This window comes from Argopecten irradians, chromosome 13, assembly GCF_041381155.1.
Source record: "Argopecten irradians isolate NY chromosome 13, Ai_NY, whole genome shotgun sequence".
In the NCBI taxonomy this organism is placed as follows: Eukaryota; Metazoa; Mollusca; class Bivalvia; order Pectinida; family Pectinidae; genus Argopecten; species Argopecten irradians.
This window is the reverse complement of record NC_091146.1, coordinates 11,048,158-11,073,650: the sequence shown is the minus strand read 5'-3', so window position 1 is coordinate 11,073,650 and position 25,493 is coordinate 11,048,158. Positions and strand designations below refer to the sequence as shown.

General features: G+C 38.6%; 1 protein-coding gene, 1 long non-coding RNA gene and 1 pseudogene across 2 annotated transcripts in view; 1 reads left to right on the top strand and 2 right to left on the bottom strand.

The window, feature by feature from the left end:
- The window catches only part of LOC138305978 (uncharacterized), a 285,191-nt gene that overhangs the window by 102,001 nt on the left and 157,697 nt on the right, over positions 1 to 25,493 (bottom strand). The window lies entirely within an intron of this gene.
- On the bottom strand, positions 1,378 to 3,120 carry LOC138306521 (neuronal acetylcholine receptor subunit alpha-6-like; annotated as a pseudogene).
- LOC138306196 (heavy metal-binding protein HIP-like) lies at positions 11,167 to 12,417 on the top strand. Its single transcript, XM_069246593.1, has 2 exons — positions 11,167 to 11,398; positions 11,932 to 12,417. The coding sequence occupies exons 1-2, from the start codon at positions 11,254 to 11,256 to the stop codon at positions 12,360 to 12,362; spliced, it is 576 nt and encodes a 191-aa protein (XP_069102694.1). The 5' UTR covers positions 11,167 to 11,253; the 3' UTR covers positions 12,363 to 12,417.

The following is a 25,493-nucleotide window of genomic DNA, read 5'->3' as shown; positions in this document are numbered from 1 at the left end:
TGTTTCTAGCCCCCCCCCCCGCGCCGTTCGAGATCAAGCTGCTGTGGCGGATACAGGTAGCTTGAACGAGCTGCGCTTGACCAGTGGTGTACTAGCCGATACACCGTGCATAGTTATAAATGTGAAATCGCCCGCACTACAAACGCGTCGCTGAGACTCACATGTTCGCGGTAAACTCTACTCCAACGGACGACGAACTGACGAAAAAAACGAGACTACGACGAATTGAACTGTACACAAAACGGTAAGACATACAACAAATGAGCGAAATTAACTGGATTAATGAGACGCGTATGTCAAAAGATAGAGAAAAATAGTTTATCGCATCAGGATCTGTCAACGAATACGGGAATTTTCGTACCGGGGAAATTTTGTACCGAAAAAACATGCACTAATGATAAACTTACATGATGTATTGTTATTAATGCTGTGGATGTAAGGAGTTATTCTATTAATTACAAGGAAGATTTTCTTTTCCTTACGGTAGCTTTTCAGACATCGCAGCCGTCAGTGCTTGGTAGTAATTACATATTGTATGACGTATCTATATGTAGTCTAAACACAAAATCTAGTAGAATCTAGATTTTCTGGTGATTTAAAAAATCATACAAAATGTCATTTATTTTAGAAACATGTCTAAAAAAAAATCTAAATAGCTGGGTCACCGGTCGGTTCAGAAACCATGCCGCCTTGTCAATCACATGTATTACTGACACGTGTGGTTAGAGCTAGCCAGCCTATGGTATTTACCTATAGTAACGGGGAAGGGGCCATACACTTCGCATGTCTGCCAATTATACCTAACTGACTGATTGATCAATGGGAAAGCCACGTGCACGGTAACACGTCAGTAGACGTCGACTCAACTGTGTTGTACAAACAACTGTTTTTTTATCGGTGCACCGAAAAACGAAATATGTATGTTGAATTTATATATCGTTAAGATCATCCTGTTTGATAATAATCCTCCCAGGGTGACATTTCCACAATATCACGCAAGTTGAAATATCTGCCAGTACCGGGTAAATTATATTTTTTTTTTCTGATGTGCTACTTGTAAATGCAATCATGATCATATGAGGCAAAAATAAAAGAAAAAAATAGCAATTTAAACAGCGCTGTTAAACATTATTTATTCATACATTAGTTATATTTGAATATATGATTTACTTGTAAGAAAACAAAAATCAACGCGTGTTTTCTTGACAAAAACCCACCTGTTTTTTCTCAATCTTCATTGTCTGTCTATTGACTTTCTGTTTGAAAGTTATTTTCTACGGGTTACAGACTTGTTTTTAAAAAAACAGAAAGGCTTTGGCACAAACAATCGGTTACTAAGAAAGTAATTTTGTGTGATACCAGGGGCTTAGATCTACTTTATACGTCGATGGTGATATATATAAAATCTCCAGTGTCACTGCGCTTCCGGTAATCCCGCATGCTCGGATACTACAAACCACACGATCTAAATAAAGCACAATCACACCAGTCACTGTATCAGCTACCTGTGTCAGCCGCACTGATCAAGGCGCGGCTAGACAAGTACGTTTTGTCAACGGTATAGTGTCCCGCGCGGTAAAACATAATGCAATCGATAGTCGGGAGTAGCCAGCGTATTTTCTGCGGGTACTATCCTAACGCCATGCCTGTACTGTGCAGTACAGTGACCGAACAATTCATTCATTTTGAATAGTACAACAATGATCATACTAGACAATGTAAAGGTTCTGTCAATAACTGCTTGAAATAGTCATTATCTGTTTATCAAAATCAATATTAAAAGGAAAGCATCAGAATTAATATAAGTGTACAAACCGATGTTATACATAAATGTATTAAGAAGCAAATCCAATCCAACCGATCAGGAGCGAGTGTTGTAATTTTGCCGTCAGCGTCCAATCGATATATCATTTTGAAGCTATTTCGTACGAAATTTCCTTTTGTGTGCACATCGTGTCCATTTTCTCTTTTATCGTTAACAGATGAAGACTGGCTTTCATATATCCCAGTGCTATTATTATGTGCCAATGTTCGTATGTTGCTGATGGCAACGTCTTCCTCTAAAGTCGAAATAGATGTTTGTTTAGAAGGTTCGTGATTCGATTTGCTTGATGTTTTATTGTCCCGTTGATACAACCGCAAAATGAATATAGATTCAACGACTGCTAACCCGCTCATCCCAAGCTCTATACACAGGTAAATGGACAGGTAAGAAATACCTGTCGACAGTTTTGGTAACATATCATTGAATACTGTTAGAAAAACCGTAAATGATAGCAGAACAGAAATGCATAACGTCATTTTCTCACCAGAATCGGCCGGGAGTAAGAACACCAAGGGATTAAGGAAGGATAGCAAGATAACCGGAAATAACGTGTTTAAAACTGGGTACAGGCAGCGGCGCCGGAAGTGTAAATCGTACTCCATGTACGAAATGCTAAATTCCGAGCTAAAACGTGTATGTGCAATCCGTTCTATAACTTCCCATTCTCCATTTTCCTCTAATGCATTATCAGCCAGACTTCGTCCTGTGTCCACGACCCTCTGCACCCAGACAGGAGCCTGCCAAGCCCCAATCCTTATCTGACATTTCTGTTCGTCAAATGGAAAGCGTCTGATATCAATAATACACCTAACACTGTATTGCCTTGCTGGATACCACACACCACTCGTCCTTCCTCAAGGACCACTACATACTGGCCATCCGTAATCTGTTGAGGATCATCAATGGAATTAAACAAGGCTATATCAGGGTGTCAAATGTCACTTGTGGGAAGTTGCACACTTTTTACTCCATCTTTTAAAATCAGGAAGTCGTCAATCCACGATATTTCCATCCATCCGATGAATGTCATAGTCTGGAGCCTTTCGTCGATTTCCCTCAGTGACGTGATGATATGTAAGGTTAAATTGACGTCAACGGATTCCGAGATATTTCTACGTGGTTTAATGAAGGATGAATAGTTTTGCATAAGTTCAGATATGATCTGCTCTGAAGATTTAGTCCTCATAGCTGAATCGGTATTACAAGTCGCATATACAACCACTAAAATACTTATCTCTAGCAATAAATTTCTCTCCATTTGTAAGTAAAATGCACGCCACTGCTTTGTCTTCGATAAGGTGTCCTCCTGTTATAAAAAGTAATTCCACTAATCAATTGTTAAACAATACGCTTAGAATTAGACTCACATTAGTAATCAGTTGAACGGTTGGTAACATACTTGGCTCGGTGGAATTACTCAATATTTGGGCTATAGTAGCAGTTAAATATATCACGCTCTCAGTCAAAATGTTGCAAATGGAAGCACTAAGGTTGGTAGTATAAAAATGGTTGGAGAGTTACTATCAACAATAACTGTTACTGCGAATTACCAAATGTAGCACCGAGAACTATTACTTATCACCTTGATAGAGATATGACAATGTTTACGTAGATCTTTATAACGTTAATGGTATTCCGGTCAAACAAGACCCACATTTAATTTGCTCCAGTAAATGTTTATTTAACAATCGATCAGTCCACGTAGTTAATAGAGAGTAGTGTTATATCTTTCTCATTTCACATAGTCAATTCATCCTATTATTTATACTATTACGATCAATAATCTGCAAATAATATAGTTCTCATTTCAATTAATGTCAGCTTATAATAAATCGAACTCGCCCGTTAGACAACCAAATATTTTGCATAGCTTACCTTGCTAAACAGTAATCAATGTATGATGTACTCCTATTTAAAGGGACATCAGTTCGACTTTTGTTGATCTTGAAATACAGATCCTTATTCTCACTCCGTTTTGACTATTGATAAGACGTTAATTTAATCAAACATACAGATTATAAAAGAATAATTTTGAGAAAAACTTACATTAAAATATTTATTTACTGCACTAACTAAGACATTTAATTCCATATTAATTCTTGTTGTTAAACCTAAGATTAATAGGCTATTTCAGATATAACATACTTCCCATGATTTTCCCAGATGAAACTTTTCTCCACCTTTACACTGAATAATTTAGCCGACTCTACTTAGCTACACACTGTTTAAAATCATTTCTACCACAAAAGGCGGTTTTATTCAACTCTCAGGACATTACATAAACACTGCTGTTGTTGATTAACAATTTGTTTTTATTTGTTTGATTAATTAACGTCCTATTAACAGCTAGGGTCATGTAAGGACGGCCTCCCATGTATGCGATGTGTTGCGTGTATGTTGTGCGATGTGCGTGTTCTGGGAGACTGCGGTATATCAATGTGGTGTCTTCTTGTGGAACTGTTACCATACGTACGTGGTATAAACTCTGTACGCATTCTGATTGGCTGACACTGTTAGTTTTGACCGAACTCCATATCTTTCAGCGTCAATGTCATCAATAATCAAATGACGTCATGATATGTTGTGATCGCAGCTTAACGTCCAAAACAGGCTGTTGGAATGCGCATGTGTCGTGGTCGATGTAACAAAATGTGTGACGTTTTCACACATGCTAAATTGATTATATTGAAGTACAGATAATACATCTTGACGGACAAGAATTCCACTTATGAGTTTCGTAGATTTAACGTATATGAAACGTATAATAATGGTATGATTTTTATCTGGCGGGAAATAGACGATGCCGTGTCTTGCGTATGTTTGTACATGTATACATATACACAATGGAGTGTTTGTTGACTTTATTTAAAACCTGAGTAATAAATCGGTAAATACTGCGAAGGTTCAACAAAATAAAATTTTGTGCAAAACCTTAAGGTACACATTAGCTTTAACAGGTTCGGCTCATACATAAGTAGATTGTAGTCGAGATGATCTACTTCATGCTATGCGCTAGAAAGAATGAAACAACATGTACGCGCCATATTTAACAAAATATTACGACGTATTTTCGAACCTCGGAGATTCGCCATATATAAACGATGGTGAAACATAAGCAAGTAGTAACACAGGAAATATTACCAAAACATACATAACATCATTTTGAAATGAAGTATATATTTATTATTTTGAGGTCATTATCGCAATATAAACAAGCGACACAAGACTTCTTCAAAATAATGTAACAAAATCGGAGTGTCAAAAGTTATCAGAAGATACCGGAAGCAAAGAAATCAATACACTGAATGTGAAAGTAGATCAGTAGACACTTAACGACAATTTTTAGCATTATTACAGAGCCATTTGATTTCTGCTGTCATGTTGAGACGAATGGATGAAGAGCGGTATTTTATTTGAACACTTAGATATCCTATTTATTTATTTAAATGAGGTCCTTGTTTTTCGCGAGAGGGTAGGCAGGCAGCAACTGAGTTTGTTTGTTCGTGAATATACCGCAGTCTCCCAAAAACACACACCTCGCACAACACACCGCATACATGGGAGGCCGTCCTTACATGACCATAGCTGTAAATAGGACGTTAATTAATCAAACAAACAAACAAACAAATGTTTGTTCGTTTGATTAATTTACGTTCTATTAACAGCAGCAACTGGACAGAAGATGTTAATCGTTTGTAATGATAGTTGGTACATATAAATGATTTTGGTAAGTTCTGTTGATAAGTGAAACATAACATCCCATTTATAGGTCAGATGACCTATTGTCATAGTGATTTGTCCGTCGTCGTGCGCAAGACTATTTATACAAAAGCCTACTCCTTCATCTTTCGATGGATTTCATCCATATTTGGTTTGAAACATCATTGGGGAAGGACAATCATATTTTATATAAATGAACCTGGTCCGACCCCTAGGGCTGAGGGGTGGGGCCCCAAAAGGGCAGAATTTCTTATTTTAAGCTTTAAATTCCTACTCCTCCTTCATCTCCTTGGTTTGATTTCATTCATATTTGGTGTGAAACTTTATTAGGGAAGGACCATCATATTTTATATATATGAGCCTGGTCCGACCCCTAGGGGCTGAGGGGGTGGGGTCCCAAATTGGGAAAATTTCTTAATTTGAGCTGGCCCACTTCCTGTTTTCAGGTTTCGGTCTCTGATCTCAATGAAAATTGGTCTATAGAGGTTTTAATTGATGCCGAACAACATGCAAACATTTTCGTAAAGAATTTGGTATTCCAAGATTGCCACTTGCCCACTTCCTGTTTTAAGGTTCAGTCTCTGATCTCAATGAAAATTGGGGTTTTGATTGATTCAGAAGGGGGAAATTTAGGTGAGGACAATCATATTTTATAAAGGACCGAGCTAAGATCCATGGGGATAGTACGGCGGAGGTCTAAAATGGGAGCTTTACTGAAATTTGGCTGTAAAATCTGACTCCTCCTTATATCAATCCTTAAATGGTTTGTTCAACAAATGACATTTACCTATTTCAGAAACTTACATATCCAACTAAGGAGTTCCATGTATTGTTTATATTAATCGTTAACCAATATTTTATACTGTGAGTTGTTTTGTGCCATGAGTCAGATGACCGTTAAGGCCCATGGGCCTCTTGTATGTATTAGCTTTATATGGCACGTTGTGTCATGGTTTGTGTCTTCTTGCATAGTAGAACTAGTACTGTTGCCCTTGTTATAGTGCTATATCACTGAAGCATGCTGCCGACGACACCAAGCAACACACCCCACCCGGTCACACTATACTGACAACGGGCGAACTAGTCGTCCCACTCCCTGTATGCTGAGCGCTAAGCAGGAGCAGAAACTACCACTTTTATAAACTTTGGTTTGTCTTGGCCTGGGAACAGAACCCAGAGCTTTCCTCAAAGGGGCTAGCGCTCAACTCAAGGCCAAAAGTGAGGCGGTGCCAAGAGAGGCATTAGGAAAGATAAAGTCAGTTGGGAAGAAGACAAACGATAAGATCCTAAATTTAGTCGCCTTTTACGATCATGAAATAGTGGCAGCAGGTACAATTCTAACGCCCTACCTGCAGGGCCAGCAATATTAAAAACCTTACATACAATTCCAACGTTTTTGCAGAGGATCCGTCCACTAGATATAGGTCCACCCTTCATGAAGACAGATAGGCATATAGGTGCAAACGTAGCCCGATAGCTCATTGTTTGTTTGTTTGTTTGTTTGTTTGATTAATTAACGTCCTATTAACAGCTATGGTCATGTAAGGACGGCCTCGCATGCATGCGGTGTGTTGCGTGTATGTTGTGAGAGGTGCGTGTTGTGGGAGACTGTGGTATATTCATGTTGTGTCTTCTTGCATAGTGGAACTGTAGACGCAAGGAGATGGTTTTTGGTAAATGACTTTGAACTTTTTTATTATATTCTTTGTAACTTACATTGAAGTGTGTTTATTATCATCATATTGATATTGATACGATTGACTTGTTTCGCTGTTCAAAATAGTCGTCCGCTAGAAGACAGTCCTGTCTCTGTGCACGAGGTGACCTACATGTGTCATGCTTCAACGCCTTTCTGGTGTACATCTGATTTAGATACCGAAACTGATATTTTATATTGTTTTTTATTCTGTTTCTCTTACATATCTATTAGAACTGCAGCAAATGCAGTCTGTTGTCACAGGGTTAAGTAAGCGATAGTGCAACGTACACATAAGACATAGGATGATGCGAAATAAATTAAATATAATCTAATTAATAACGCTGTCTTTGGCCGTTACTAAATGTTATAATTTGCCAATTTCTTTTATTGGCTATATAAACCTGATTTGCATTTCAATGGTTCAGAAGTATTCAAAGTCGATCAGATGCTTAGAATATCGTGACCGAAGCAAGGATGTTTGATACTCAGCTTTAAGTTTACACAAAACGAACGTGTTTAGCACTGTGTTATGTCGTTAATTATTAGTAGAGCATCGCCGACAGGTATATCTTCATATATGTCTTTGAAAGGTTGGTGTCACTATTTTTGATTTGATTGATTAATTAACGTCCTATTAACAGCTATGGTCATGTAAGGACGGCCTCCCATGTATGCGGTGTGTTGCGTGTATGTTGTGCGAGGTGCGTGTTTCGGGAGACTGCGGTATATTCATGTTGTGTCTTGTATAGTGGAACTTTTGCCCTTTTTATAGTGCTATATCACTGGAGCATGCCGCCGAAGACACCAAGCAACACACCCCACCCGGTCACATTTTACTGACAACAGGCGAACCAGTCGTCCCACTCCTTTTTTGCTGAGCGCTAGGCAGGAACAGAAACTACCACTTTTATAGACTTTGGTGTGTCTCGGCCAGGGGACAGAACCCAGAGCCTTCCTCACAGGGGCGAACGCTCAACTCAAGGCCAAAAGTGAGGCGGTGCCAAGGGAGGCATTAGGAAGGATAAAGTCAGTTAGGAAGAATAGAAAAGATAAGATCCTAAATTTAGTCGCCTTTTACGATCATGCAATAGGGGCAGCAGGTACAATTCCAACGCCCTACCTGCAGGGCCTTGGTGTCACTAAATCACGGCAAAATCTATATAACAGTATAAGACATTGATTTTCGGTATCGCTTGCGCAGTTAGAATCAGCGCATAGCGGATGACTCCACAAGGGCGAGAGTACGCTGGCAATAAAAATGCTGAACTTCTCAACTGAGTAAGCTATGTCCAACAAGAAGTTACTCACAAAATGAATATTATTAAGAAGGAAGTTCTCTTTCAAGTATTTTTCACATATTATTAAAATGGAGAGAAACTCATAGGAAACAGACAATCTGATTGAAATACAGATCCTTATAACCACTCCGTTCAATATAGGATCTGACAATACCCGACATGGGGTCACGTTCGGATGACCTTTTACCACGTGTATTCCAGAACAAACACATGCTCTACACATTTCTACATGAATTATTAACGCCATTTCGTCCCAGTAAGCATATACATTTAGAATTGTTGTGCACTTTGGGCGAGATGACTACACACACGAAAATTATTCGGACAGTTTTTTCAAACTAGTTCGTCCCCAGTCAATATTCTGGCAGTGCCCTTTGATTGGCCATTCCCAAAGGTCATCCTGACGTGATCCTAACGAGATGTTTTCAGATCCTCATATCAAATGTAGTGATAATAAGGAAGGTGTTCAAATGTAGTGATAATAAGGAAGGTGTTCACTTTCTTGAATATCCTGGAACACATTGATTTGACGGACTTAAAATAGTTTGTATATCGGTTAGAAGAATCAATTGCAAGCATAAACCGGACTCTAGGATCTATAGTAGAGAGAAAATTCATCTCAAAACTGAAGGCTGGAAATGCATACGGCTTGCTAATCGACGACATGTCGGATATTTCTGCATTGGAGCAGATGATATGCTATGTTCAGCACGTTGATCTAAACACATTTCCAACAGAAGTCAAAATAGTTTCTGTTCATCAGTAACCTCTTACAGGAGGTAAAATCAGCAAATCCTCAGGGGGTCAGCCCGACCTTTTGCATAACTTTGAATCCCCACCCTATAAGGATACTACATTTCATTTCAAGTGCTATCCCTTGCTTAGTTTCAGAGAAGTCCTTTATATTAAAATAGCTAATTTGACCCCCGTTTGGCCCCGTCACTCAAGCCCCGGGGGTCAGCCCCCATCATTTGTACAGTTTTTAATCCTTACCCTATAAGAATACTACCGTTGCATTTTGAGTGCTAATCCGTGCTTAGTTTCAGAGAGGACGTTTACATCAAAATAGCCAATTTGACCCCCATTGGCCCAATTTCTCATGACAACCGCATGTCGGCCCCATCATTTGTACCATTTTGAATCCCCACTCTATATGGATGCTTCATTATGGTTGCTATTCCATGCTCAGTTTCAGAGAGGTAGTCGTTGTTGTGGAAAAAGCCAAATTGACCCCTTTTGGCCCCGCCCCTCAGGCCCCTGGGGGGTCAGCCCCATCATTTGTACAATTTTCAGCCAGTAACCCATAACGATGCTACCAGTCAAATTTTTTGTTGAATTCCGACCAGCGGTTATGGAGATGAAGTCGATTATTGGACAGACGGACGCCACGGTATGGCATAAGTATGGTAAGTATTGTATACTGGGACGAAATGGCGTTATTAATGGACGCAGTAATGTTTTGAAAATGTATCTGATCTGAAGTACACGTGGTAAAAGGTCATCCGAACATGACCCCTATGTGATCCTCTATTGAACAGAGTGGTTGAAAGGATTTGTATTTTAATCAGATTGCAGCTTACAGCAAAGTAAAGGAGAGCGATATCTAGTCTGCCTTCTTTTCACCTTGTTGGTCAAGCGATTGTATATGTAGCCTTCGAAACTTATGGTAAAAGCAAATACGTGTGTGGTTGCTTTTTAACTAAGCTAAATAATTCAGTTAAAATAGACTTCGATTCGGTTACAAAATTAGACTCACTGAGGAAAGATAAGCACAGACTAGTGTCGGAGTGAAGGGACAAATACATTACTAATATGTCACACATCACATGGCCACACAGAAAAGTTAAAAATAAAGACTAAAAACTTTACAGCACACACCGACTCCCAGGAAACCAAAAAGGCTTTATGGAGGACGCCTCAACGATCGGCATCAACGTTGTCTGAACCATATATTATATTATTTTTTGTGTTAATTAGACATATATATATATATATACGATTAAACACCATCACTGTTCAAATGATAAATATCGTCTGTCTTCTGTCAGAGGTGAAACTTTACATAAAAATGAACTTGATGAAGCTTAAAATGTAGTCGCACAAACGATATATGTGAAAATTTTTGATCCAAAATAGACGCAAAATTGTTGATTTTTTTTTAATCTGTGTACAAAAATTTCTAGTAAATATGTATGTCTTAATTTTTGACGCACTTTCCATACGAAGATCCTTAATCAGATGAATGTCAATTGAAAAAAAATACTTATAAATGTGTTTTCATTTAAAAACTGTAGTACACTTGACCCCCTACCCAGAGCCAAGGAATTCACAATTTGTGTAGAGGGCCTTGACCTTTCAATCCACGAAGGTTTTTTTATTCTACTAAATTGCGTGCGAATGGAGAAAAGTTGAGATTTTAGTCAATTAAACCCCTTACATACAAAATACCGCATACATGGAAGATTGTCTTACATGACCCAGGCTGTTAATAGGACGTTAATTTGTCAATTGTTGACGGACACACTACGGAGGAAAAATGTAATAAGGATAGGTCCCCTGTGACTGTCTCTGGTGACCTATAAATGATAAGAAAGTGACTGTAAAGCTTATCTACTTCAAGTCTCCTTATCAGTTTGAAGATAAAATCCTAAAACGGCACATTTATCGCCTTTAGACATTTTAAATTTGATTGCCAACTTTATTCTTCGAAAATGAATCTGTATTTCATACTTTTCTTTGGTTTTGTCGGTGTTGCCGTAGCTGATCCAAATCTTTTGGAACTTCAGCGAGAACTCAACGACCAGAAACAACGTCTTGATATGTTGGAGAAGGAGTTGAGAAACAAAGACAAAACAGGTTGGTTTGGCTACTTTTAGATAATGTAATTTAATGTGTCGTTTGTGTCAACGTAGTGATAATAAGGATCTGTATTTTAATCAGATTGCGTATGTGTATACGGCTGTATATTTTGAAAGGCTCTGGTATATCCTATATATATACAAATTCCTCTCGGATTGTTTTGTAACAGCCAGGGTCATTTAAGGACGGCCTCCCATGTGTGTAAGTGTGTCGGGTAATACAGGTTGTCAATTAAAATTGATGAAAAGCATGTTCATCTTCTCAAGGAGTAATGAGACTATTAACCCACTACACTACATACCTATCTTATCTTCACTTTTTTTATGTCCGGTGATCTGTTCCCTTGATTGATAATGTTAACTTTGTATCATAGTTAATGTTCTGTGCCATTTTGTTTATATAATCATATTTCATAAATATTGATGAAACAATAAATTGTTGAAATGATACGATGATAAGATTGGAAAACGTTTATGTTTTGTTAAACATGCCGATTATGTTAATCGAGTTGCATCTCTTCACATTTTCAGAAATGCAGTCTGTTCTGTCTGCGTTACTCACCAAACGGGCCGGTGGTGTATCTTATGAAGGTGTGGCCTTCAGTGCTACACTGAGCCAGACGTTTGACAGCAGCGGCCACAACAAACCAATACCATTCGACTCTGTCAAAATAAATGCCGGCAATGGTTACTCGCCATCAACAGGAGTGTTCACTGCTCCTAATGACGGGGTCTACATGCTGTATACGTCGTTGTCAGTGAATGGTGATGACGCCTTACATGCAGAACTGCTGAAGAATGGAGTTACCCAATGTCAGTGTACATCCACACACTACGGCACGGGCTCCTGTATGGTCATCATTCCGCTCTCGACTGGTGATACGGTCTTGGTAAAGGACGTATTTGGTGTTCATGTCAGAGGATCCCATTTATCTACGTTCAATGGACTGATGATTCTTTGAAACACATTTCCAAACAATTTGTCAATCGATTACGTAAATTAAATGTTGAAATATTTCTTTTCATTTTCATTCAGTATTTTTAATGTGCAATAATTGTGATTATACTACTGGAATTTATTAAAATAACGTTTGCTTGTTTGTTTGTTTGATTTATTAACGTCCTATAAACAGCTACGGTCATGTAAGGACGGCCTCCCATGTATGCGGTGTGTTGCGTGTATGTTGTGCGAGGTGAGTGTACTTTGAGACTGCGGTATGTTCGTGTTGTGTCTTCTTGTATAGTGGAACTGTTGCCCTTTTTATAGTGCTATATCACTGAAGCATGCCGCCGAAGACACCAAGCGATACACATCAATTCTCATGTTTTTGGGTGTTTCCACGAATCCCGAATTGAAACAAGAGGCCCATGGGCCTAAACGGTAACTTGAGTTCAGATACAGAATGAAACGAAGATAAATATACACTATATATTGGCCCATCCGCCCCTTGAAGTCAGTCAGTGATATTATGAATTTGACTTTTCCATCTATAAAGAGTAATCTGTGAATTCAAAAGAAAGATTTTTGAAATGTTATCCATTTTGACCCCTTTTGGCCCCGCCCCTCTGGCCCTAGGGGTCGGGCAGGACCAATATTTGTTTGTTTGTTTGTTTGATTTATTTACGTCCTATTAACAACTATGGTCATGTAAAGACGGCCTTGTTTGTTTGTTTGTTTGTTTGAGTTTTACGGCCCATCGACAACTAGGGTCATTTAGGGCCAAATTACAAGTCATGCATTAATATCAGGATAAAAGTTCAGGGTAAGAAAAAGCAAGTAAGGACTAAAACACAGATTGTAAACGTTAATTTGATAAAAAAAAAAGAAGGTTTGCATGGGATAAAATAAATTTGGCTAAAACGCATGAGAAAACTCATGCACAATGTTGATGAAACGATGAAATGTTGAGTTGATACGATGTATGATGAGAAAACGTTCATATTTTGCTTAAAATACCGATCTCTTTGAGATAATTAACAAGAGGCCCAGAGGGCCTGTATCGCTCACCTGGTTTGTAATGCCTAGTAAGGTTCATTGTTTCTTTTCTAAAGGAATTTGAATATTTACCTCTAATTCCCCTATTGGGCCCCACTCTTTCTGCTCAAGGGGGTCAGAGCCAAAAATTATAGGAATTCTGTTAACCCCAAGGATGTTTATGGGCCAAATTTGGTTAAACTCCAAGCAGAACTCTAAGACTAGTAGCGATTTATAGGATTTACCTAAATTTCCCTATTGGGCCCCGCCCCTCCTGCCCCAAGGGGGTCAGAGCCAAAATTTATACAAGTTCTATTCTCCTTCCCCCAATGATGTTTCTGGCCAAATTTGGTTTCAATCCATGCAGAACTCTAGGACAAGTAGCGATTTATAGGATTTACCTCTATTTCCTCTATTGGGCCCGCCCCTCCTGCCCCCGGGGGGTCAGAGCCAAAATTTATACAAGTTCTATTCCCCTTCCCCCAAGGATGTTTCTGGCCAAATTTGGTTACAATCCATGCAGAACTCTAGGACAAGTAGCGATTTATAGGATTTACCTCTATTTCCCCTATTGGGCCCCACCCCTCCTGTCCCCAGGGGGTCAGAGCCAAAATTTATACAAGTTCTGTTCCCCTTCCCCCTAGGATGTTTCTGGCCAAATTTGGTTACAATCCATGCCGAACTCTAGAACAAGTAGCAATTAATAGGATTTACCTAAATTTCCCCTATTGGGCCCCGCCCCTCCTGTCCCCGGGGGGTCAGAGCCAAAATTTATACAAGTTCTGTTCCCCTTCCCCCAAGGATGTTTCTGGCCAAATTTGGTTACAATCCATGCAGAACTCTAGGACAAGTAGCGATTTATAGGATTTACCTAAATTTCCCTTATTGGGCCCAGCCCCTCCTGTCCACGGGGGGTCAGAGCCAAAATTTATACAAGTTCTGTTCCCCTTCCCCCAAGGATGTTTCTGGCCAAATTTGGTTACAATCCATGCAGAACACTAGGACAGGTAGCGATTTATAGGATTTACCTCAATTTCACCTATTGGGCCCCGCCCCTCCTGCCCCCGGGGGGTCAGAGCCAATATTTATACAAGTTCTATTCCCCTTCCCCCAAGGATGTTTCTGGCCAAATTTGTTTTCAATCCATGCAGAACTCTAGGACAAGTAGCGATTTATAGGATTTACCTCAATTTCCCCTATTGGGCCCCGCCCCACCTGTCCCCAGGGGGTCAGAGCAAAAATTTATACAAGTTCTGTTCCCCTCCCACCAAGGATGTTTCTGGCCAAATTTGGTTAAAATCCATGCAGAACTCTATGACTAGTAGCGATTTAAAGGAAATGTTGACGGACAGACGGACGACGGACGGACGGACGGACGGACGGACGGACGACGGACGCCGCGCCATGACATAAGCTCACCGGCCCTTTGGGCCAGGTGAGCTAAAAATACGATTATGTCTCACGGCATGAAACAAAGTGTACATGTCGGAGACATCGTAGTATTTATCTCGTATGTGTTTAAAATCAATACAATGCAATAAAATATGCTCCACTGTGAGAGGAGAATCACATGCATGGCATGTAGGAGGATCCTCCCCTCTCAATAGATAGGAATGTGTAAAATATGTGTGTCCAGTTCGGAGCCGAGAGAGTACAACTTCCTCTCTGCGGTCTCTCCGACTGGACAGTTTTAGGATTAAGTGTAGGTTGAATTTTAAACAGTTTATTGTTTTTATTTCGGTAGACCAATTACAAATTGAAGACGGCCTCCCGTGTATGCGGTGTGTTGCATGTATGTTGTGCGAGGTGTGTCTTTTGGGAGACTGCGGTATATAATTTTGTGTCTTCTTGTATAGTGGAACTGTTGCCCTTGTTATAGTGCTATATCACTGAAGTATGCCGCCGAAGACACCAAGCAACACCCCCCCCCCCCCCCGGTCACATTATACTGACAACGGGCGAACCAGTCGTCCCAGTCTATGTATGCTGAGCGCTAAGCAGGAACAGCAACTACCACTTTTTTTAGACTTTGGTGTGTCTCGGCCAGGGGACAGAACCCAGAGCCTTCCTCACAGGGGCGAACGCTCAAATCAAGGCCAAACGTGAGGCGGTGTCAAGGGAGACGCTAGGAAGAACAGAAATATAAGATCCTAAAATTTAGTCGCCTTTTACGATCATACAATAGGAGCAGCAGGTACGCCCTACTTCTGTTACACCTGTATGTCCAGGTGCATAGTGTTAGATATTTGTATAGAGCCTTTCCTTCTCATTGTCAATATGATTATAAAATACAGATCCTTTTTATCACTACGTTTGACAAGAGGATCTGAGAAAATTCCATTAGGGGTCATGTCCCGCGTGACCGTTGGATAATGGCCAAATCAAATTGCTACTTGCAAAATATTGACAGTGAAACTGTCAGAATTAATTTCGTTTTCGTAGTCATCTCGCCCAAAGAGCACAATAAAGCTATTGTTAATGTATACGGGGACGAAATATCGTTTTCAATGGATGTGACAAGGTGTAGAAAATGTAATCTTGATATGAAGACCATAAGTGGGATATAAAAGTCATCTGGACATGACCCTAAAGGATATATGTCAGATCCTTTATATAACGTAGTAGTTGTAAGGATCTGTATTTTAATCAGAGTGTTCTCATTGTTTAGCTGACTTTGAAATGGATCTGACACACTAGTTGAAAACGGGGAAAGATGACATCTATATGTATCATTGGCTTTCTCGGATCCGGGCAAAAGCCAATACTGTACCCACGAGGCTGTCGTAATTCAGACAGCAAATGATAGTGTTGTAGAAAAACAATTAGACAACGCAAAAAAAACAACAACAACAAAAAATCGAAAAAGTGGTGACTACTATCAGTATAACGACGAACAGCTAAATTTGCCAAAATATGCTCTTGAAGTAGGCGTCCACTAGGCGAAAAATTAAGAAAAAACTGATATACGGCACTTTATTTTTGAAATTTATTATTGTAAATATTTATGCAGTAATATTTTTACAAAAATACAAATATAAATTTAACCTTGAAAAAGCGAAAATATATTTACGAAAATACGGCTTAAATTACGTACGTGGCCAGCTAGGCTAGGTTCTATATATAGCCCCTCTTCTCGCTGTAACTTCTGTAAAATGAGCATCAATTAAATAATTTCTTATCATTGTTTTAGGAGTTTTCTGATTTGTCATCCCTACCAAAATCGCCCAGAGGCAATCCTTTATTATTGGGGGATTTGGACAAAGATGTAGAGGAATGCATAAAGAAAATTAGAGTCAGTGGCGGTATCATCAATATTCGAATTGTAATGCTCAGATGGTGGGCTATTCAAATCGCCGTTCGTCCGTGTTCACATATAGGGTTCAATACGGACAAATACGCCTTCAAGAGAGATAACTCCTGAAACCTTGGCTTCCAAGAGCTGCGGCCTGGGCAGGCCCGATCGTTTGACAGGTGGTAGAAATAAGAAAAGGCGAGTGTTTTACAACTTTGTTAGTAATTATCACAAGAATCTGACAATTAGAAAAATAAGCAAAATTGACTCCCAAAGTTTAATTTTGAATCACAACCATACAATGATGCTATTGATACCATACAAATATGCTATCCAATACATAGGTTCAGAGACAAAGTAATTTATATGAAAATAGTAGCCTAATTGACCTTTTTGACCTCGCATCTATTGCCGTACAAGGCCCCGGGGGTCAGCCCTATCATTTGTACAATTTCAAATCCCAACCCTATAAGGATGCTACCATTGCATTATAAGTGCTCTTCCATTCTTAGTTGCAGAGAAGAAGTCGTTTATATGGAAATAGCTAAATTGACCCCTTTTGACCCCACCCTTCAGGCTCCCAGGGGGGTCAGCCCCATCATTTGCAAACTTTTGAATCCAAACCATATAAGGATGTAACCATTGAATTATGAGCGCAATCCCATGTTAAGTTGCAGAGAAAAAGTCATTTATATGGAAATTGACCACTTTTGACCCCGCCCCTCAGGCCCCCGGAGGTCAGCCCTATCATTTGCTCAATTTTGAATCCCCAGCCTACAAGGATGCTACCATTGCATTATGGGTGCTATACCATGCTTAGTTGCAGAGAAGAAGTCGTTTATATGGAAATAGCCAAATTGACCCCGCCCCTCAGGCCCCCCGGGGGTCAGCCCTATCATTTGCACAATTTTGAATCCCCACATTATAAGGATGCAACCATTGCATAATGGGTGCTATACTATGCTTAGTTGCAGAGAAGAAGTCGTTTATACGGAAATAGCCAAATTGGTCCCTTTTGACCCCGCCCCTCAGGCCCCGGGGGGTCTGCCCCATTATTTGTACAATTTTGAATCCCCACCCTATAAGGATGATATCATTGCATTATGGGTGCTATCCCATGTTTGGTTTCAGAGAAGAAGTCGTTTATATGGAAATAGCCCAAATTGACCCCTTTTGCCCAGCCCCTCAGCCCCCCCCCGGGAGTCAGCCCCATCATTTGTACAATTTTGAATCCCCACCCTATAATGATACAACAATTGCATTATGAGTGCTATCTCATGCTCAGTTTCAGAGAAGAAGTCGTTTATATGGAAATAACCAAATTGACAACATTTGACCCCGCCCCTCAGGCCCCCGGGGGGTCAGCCCCATCATTTGTACAATTTTGAATCCCCACCCAATAAGGATGCTGCCATTGCATTATGAGTGCTATCCCATGCTTGGTTTCAGAGAAGAAGTCGTTTATATGGAAATAGCCAACTTGACTTCCGCCCCTCAGGCCCCCGGGGGTCAGCCCTATCTTTTGTTTGTTTGTTTGTTTGATTTATTAACGTCCTATCATTTGCACAATGTTGAATCCCCATCCTATAAGGATGCTACCATTGCATTATGGGTGCTATACCATACTTAGTTTCAGAGAAGAAGTCGTTTATATGGAAATAGCCAAATTGCCCCCTTTTGACCTCGCCCCTCAAGCCCCCGGGGGGTCAGCCCCATTATTTGTACAATTTTGAATCCCAACCCTAAAAGGATGATTTCATTGCATTATTGGTGCTATCCCATGCTTGGTTTCAGAGAAGTCGTTTTGTTTATATGGAAAAAGCCAAATTGACCCCTTTTGACCCCGCCCCTCAGCCCCCCGGGAGTCAGCCCCATCATTTGTACAATTTTGAATCCCCACCCTAAAATGATGCTATCATTGCATTATGGGTGCAATCCCATGCTCGGTTTTCAGAGAAGAAGTCGTTTATATGGAAATAGCCAAATTGACCCCTTTTGGCCCCGCCCCTCAGGCCCCCGGGGGGTCAGCCCCATCATTTGTACAATTTTCAGTTAGTAGCCCATAAGGATGCTACCAGTCAAATTTTATTGAAATCCGACCAGCGGTTATGGAGAAGAAGTCGATTGTTGACGGACGCCGGACGCTGCGGTATCCAATAAGCTCACCTCGGTCCTTTGGACCAGGTGAGCTAAAAAGAAAGGGAGGGATGGAAATAGTAATTTTTCATAGTAAAAAAACTATTGTCATTGTCTTTATGAAAACATATGCATGTACACCCACTCATAACCACTAATCATTTATGCAAATATAATCATGTGTTTCTTTATTTACACCCTTACACATTTTCACTCTCAACAGAGAGAGACAGGACGTTAATTGAATCAAACAAACAAACAGAGAGAGACAAAGAGAGAGGAAGTAGCTATATGTATATACCAAAGCTAGAAAATCATTTAAGACTGTCAGAAATTACTTTAGTTTCTTCTATGCATATCGTTATTGTCTACGAATCAGATTCAACAGCTGATTCAATCAAAACTCAATGTCTGTTATCGAGGCTGAGCTGTCCCGATTGCAATGAGCCATTTATAACCGGTAAATAATGTTGTCACATCATTTTATCAGCTAGTAAAGAATTGTATTGCATTTTGGTATCATTATGCTTTGATAATGATATCTTTCAAAAGTATGTTATTGATAAAATGTCTGTGCATTTACTGATATTTTGAGTATTTTATACTTAAAGTCTATATATAAACTCAATTTTTCATCAAATTTTCAGACTGCCTGCGAAGAAAGTTATTCTATTCAATTATTTACACATTGAACTGTGGAAAGCCAAAGCACAACGTAAATATACCGCTCTGGGTTCTGTCCCCTGGCCGAGACACACCAAAGTCTATAAAAGTGGTAGTTTCTGCTCCTGCTTAGCGCTCAGCAAAAAGGGAGTGGGACGACTGGTTCGCCCGTTGTCAGTATAATGAGACCGGGTGGGGTGTGTTGCTTGGTGTCTTCGGCGGCATGCTCCAGTGATATAGCACTATAATCAAAGTACTGTAAGTACTGAAGGAGGTGTTATTCAAAATCATGAAAAAGACATGTAATTGTCCCAATTTCAAAACTAGATGGTGTTTTGTTAATCAAGATAAACCATTGAGCAGCTTCCTCAAAGTCCATGCACATACCGGTATTCTCCAATGATCTTATCCGAAAGGAAGTGTCAAATGCTGCAAATTATGGCAAAATAATACATCAGGTTTCTTAAGTTAACTGTCATGCTGTATATTTTCTAGACGTAATCTTTGAAATAAATTTCATAATAAAATATCCATCAGCAACAGTTGGCCTTTTAATGATACTGAACTAAGTTTTCCCGTCGGTTGTTTTATACTTGAAATACTTCACCAGACATATAGACTGACCTTTTCTGCCATCTGTCCTCATAACCATGCCCTTTTAAGTATTTCGTTAAACTCCTTAGATGTTTCTATACCTTTGTTATTTTTATATATACATTACAAAGATTTATTGTGATTAAAAGAAAATACATGCGTTCAATAGAACACATTGGTCACTTGCTACCTGGTATTTTCAATCTATTAATGCTATCATTTAAGTATAAGATCCAAAGGACAACGGTCAATATACTGTATAAAAGGTCATAGATATAATAATACGTGTACTAGGTTTTTTTCTAAAATTCATACAAGGTCACATAAAAGGACAATTTTGGATTCACTTAAAATAAAAACATAACACAGGTTTAATATCAGTCGTCTTAGCTATAATATTGACAGGAAGTTGTTACAAATAGCTTATTTGAACCCTGTGACTTTGAATAAAGGTCAATGCAATTGATTCAATTTTTTGACATAAACTGTACTTTGAAGCCATATTCTTTGTATTAAATTTTGAAGCCATATTCTTTGTATTAAATTTTACAGTTCTAATAATGTATGAGATCATCTGCACTAATGACAAGAAGTCAGTTCAAAGTATTTGGCTATTTGATTCATGTGACCTTTGGGTAAAGTTTATTCATTATTGTTAAATATCAAAATCAAAGTCATATAATTGATAAATTTATATATATATATATATATACACATGTAATAATGATAATAATAATTACTGTATTAGTATCCACATGCAAAGTATATCTTTCACTTCATGATTTTTTTTAAAATGGCTGTTAAATACATTTCTTTTTTAGTTGCACTTCCCTAGTAATATTTTTAAAAATATTAAACAATGACTTAATATATTAATCTTAATATTGAATCATGACTCCTCAGATGTAAATAGAATAAATTACTAAAATAAACTTTTTTTTTTTTTCATTTCATTTTAAGAAACTATTATTTACCTTTACTGACTATCGTTAAAATACAAATAATAAATATCTTTCATCTGGTAGAATTGATGGGAAAAAAAAATATTATTTCATGTAAGCATACATTGTGTTTTATAATTTTTTTCCATATTTTATCTTATTTTTTTATGTCCAAAAGATAAGTACATATATCTATTACATTGGTTTATTGTACTGTATTTAACTTTTTATTGGCCATTTGTACTTAGGGAGTTACCTCCCTTACAATACTGCATGCGTTTCACGGAAATGTTTTTCTTGATAAGATATAAAAAACACTGATTAAGCGTAAGTTGAGCATTTCTATATTATTATCATTCATTGTAATGAAAATTTTCATCAATAAAACATGTATCTGCTTGACCAAGAACGTAGTTACAAATTCTTGGCTTGACTCGGTACACTGTCAAAAGATCGTGGCCATTTCCTCTCAAAATTCGTTCTAGAAGGCCTATGGAAGCTATGATATCTATTTACAATAAGCTAGGTGACTATCACATTAAGTCATATATACATACTGCGGAAGTTAGGATTATGTTTACTTCATCTCGCACTTCAGCTGAAGAAATATAAACAACCTGATAGAACACTAAGAACAGTGACTATAATGTAAGCTACCGTGATGTAAACGTTGACTCTAACGGTTACAACATAACTGTAGATATTTAATTTTGGGGAAAATATTGCAGTTTTTCCTCAGTCATGATCGCAAAAACTGCTGCCGCGCATGCGTCAAGTAGAATGAATACCGGCGATATAAAAAAAACCCATTTAGGGTACTGATGAAGTGGATCGGATTGATTTTGCTAATAATCAAGTTTATTATTTACGATCCGATTCAAATTTTACAAGCAAATACAATACTAGATCTAGCACTACGTATAACGCTTGCACTAGACACTGGCCGGTTCACTGTTATAAGTCAGTAGTCAAATAATTATATAATACCGTATTTTCCGGAGTATAAGTTGCGACTTTTCCCTCTTAAATTCGGGATCGCTACCTATACACCAGTGAGACTTATCTGTGGACGAAAACCAAAATCTGACGATGTTTTTGCATTATTACGTAATGATCCACACGTGAAAATCGTAAGTTTTACTCGCCGGTTTAGTAAAGCTATACATCGAAAAAAAATCGCCATAAAAAGTGTTTAAAAGATAAAATAAGTAATGAAAATATAATAAGGATGAAAATATTTACGTACCAGATGCATGTTCAATCGTACAATTGTTTAATTCACGGAAAATCGGCCAACTGAAGCGTGGTTGTCTACTTACAACACAATGGCGGTCTGAACTCGCTATCGATTTTCTGGGGGTTTGTTATCGAGATAATAATATTAAAACGTCAAAAATGATCAAATATCAAATAAAAGGTTAAATATATTATTTAAATATTATGTTTGGACAAGAAATGTCCGCAGACACCAAGAAAACGGTCTTCAGAATGACTGCTCACTTGCACACGTGTTACGAAGTTATCTGTCAACAGGTGTATTTCCCGGAATCCTGTCTTCGTGATTTTAATGAAATAATCAGCAATCAAGTTATACACGTAAATAACATGTAATATAGAACATAATACCAATTTTATAAGCATCTCACTGTCGTATAAAACATCTTGTAATCGATCTCTGCAGCATCAAACCCCACGAGGTCATATCTGGAAGTTTACAAAAATAAAGCTTGGGATTATAGGATACGCCTACACTCTAAAACAAAAAGTCGATAGTACAGTAACTCTTTACACAAAGACATATCAAATACACATAATATATCAAAATAAAGATATAATACACTCATATGCGTACTGAAGACAGTATCTGAACCGGTGTATTGAAATGTTAGCGAGAGTAAGCATGAATTCGAACTTGCAAATGTGTTACACATATGTGTATTTCCTGGAATCCTGTCGCCATGATTTTAATGAAATACTCCAATCAACTTTATAAACGGAAATAACGTGTAATATTTAACATAATACCGACATTATAGACATCAAACTGTCGTATAAAACATAATTTAATTGATCTCTGCAGTGGCAAACACCACGAGGTCATATCCGGAAGTTTGCAAAAATAAGGCTACGGTAATGCATTATGCGATACGCCTTCACTCTAAACGAAATCAAATTTAGGTTACGATGCTAATCTTGATAATACATTAAACTATTACACAACAATATGTTTGATACACAAACTATGTCAAGATAGTGATACAATACAATCCTATTCATAGTGAAGACTGTATTTTAACCGGCTTACTGAGATTCGTACGGCCGCCATGTTTGTTTACACACACAAGTAGGCTTACGTAATGGCAGGGTAAACAACAAACAGCAACATGACCAAATTCATTTTTACTCAAGATATTTTCATCATTGTGAGTGTTATTTGTTATTTATTTCCATTAAGTTTACAGACAGTTTTAGTTATTCTAATCAATCGATAATCATTACCGTATACGTACATGTACTTCATCAGAGATCGATCGTATGTTTTCAAACGTGGGTAACATTGATATTGGGGAATAATAAATTGTTTGATTAACTAACGTCCTATTAACAGCTATGGCCATGTAAGGACGGCCTCCCATGTATGTGGTTGTGTTGCGTGTATGTTCTGCGAGGTGCGTGTTTTAGGAGACGGCGGTATTTTCATGTTGTGTCTTCTTGTATAGTGGAACTATTGCCCTTTTTATAGTGCTATATCACTGAAGCATGCCACCGAAGACACTAAGCAACACACCCAACCCGGTCACATGATACTGACAACGGGCAATCCAATCGTCCCACTCCTGTATGCTGAGCGCCAAGCAGGAGCAGAAACTACCAGTTTTAGAGACTGTGGTGTGTCTCGGCCAGGGGACAGAACCCAGAGCCTTCCTCACAGGGGCGAACGCTCAACTCAAGGCTAGAAGTGAGGCGGTGCCAAGGGAGGCATTAGGAAAGATAAGATCGGTTAGGAAGAATACAATCTGATTGAAATACAGTTCCTTATAACCACTCCGTTATCGTGTATTCCAGATCAACTACATTTTCTACACATTTCTACGTGAATTGTTAACGCCATTTCGTCCCAGTAAGCATATACATTTAAAATTCGTGTGCACTCTGGGCGAGATGACTACGTACACGAAAATTATTCGGACAGTTTCTTTCAAACTAGTTCGTCCCCAGTCAGGATTCTGGCAGTGCCAATTTGATTGGCCATTTCCAAAGGTCATCCTGACGTGACCCCTAATAGGATGTTCTCATATCAAACGTAGTGATAAGGAACAGGGTACCGTTTCACAAAGCATACGTAACTTTACGGGTACCCGTAACCTATACGTAAGTTATTTTGACCGTTTCACAAAGCATACGTAATATAACTTACGCCAACAAAATACCACCCGTAAACCCCACGTAAACAAATATGGCGGCCGTGTCGTTTTTACAAGAAGAAGATGAAAATCGGCGAATGATTAGACGAGAAAGGGCGTTCCGGGACCAGCAAAACATCTTAGAGATGTTCGATGATGTTTCTCTAATAGAGAGGTATAGACTACCGAGACATTTAATCAATGATATATTGCTAACAATCTCACCTGTTATTACACGCCCAACTCGGCGTTCACATGCAGTGCCCCCCACAACACGGGTCCTTGTGTGCCTAGATATTTTGCGAAGGGGGGAGGGGTTCGCAGAGCATCTGTTAGTCGCAGTATTTCATCTGTGACCAATGCACTCTTTGACGAGTATCGCCATATTATAAAATTCCCTTCCTCCATGACTGAAGTCCGTGCAGTGAAAGAAGGTTTCCACGAAATCGTCGGATTGCCCAATGTTGTGGGTGCCATTGATGGGACTCTTATACCAATCCAATCCCCACCGTCGACGAGCATGTATTTGTTTGCAGAAAAGGTTATCATGCACTAAATGTGCAAGCAATCTGCGATCATTCTTTGAAGTAAGTTGTATTGATATAACTCATGCATACCCGCAAGCGTTCTTTAATTGAATGAGAGTCAGTGATGTCCCCTTAGTCGATTATAATTAAGAAAGAAAACCAAAAAGACGGAACATACAATGTGAAAGCCGTACACATATATCCCTGAATCATTTTTGCTACAACACCAAAGCGATGCATTCTAAACGTATTAATCAGTTTGTGTTAAACAATGAAAAAACAAAATTAAGCCTCTTAACTCTAGTCCTTGATTCTTGATTATGATATCATCATTGTTTTAACTGTAAATTTTTCGTCTTAATAATTTCAATTGGTGCTGATAACATAAATTATGTTAAGAAATGCATAAATATTTTTTAAAAAAAAATCATGAAGACTAAATGTAAATTAACCTATGTGTTTGTTTGTTTGTTTGTTTGTTTGTTTGATTTATTTACGTCCTATTAACAGCTATGGTCATGTAAGGACGGCCTCCCATGTATGCGGTGTGTTGCGTGTCTG

Excerpts from the sequence above, each read along its gene's own strand:
- LOC138306196 (XM_069246593.1), top strand. The coding sequence starts at position 11,254 with ATGAATCTGTATTTCATACTTTTCTTTGGTTTTGTCGGTGTTGCCGTA. Across the intron at positions 11,399-11,931 it reads GAGAAACAAAGACAAAACAG|AAATGCAGTCTGTTCTGTCT; the intron begins GTTGGTTTGGCT and ends TCACATTTTCAG.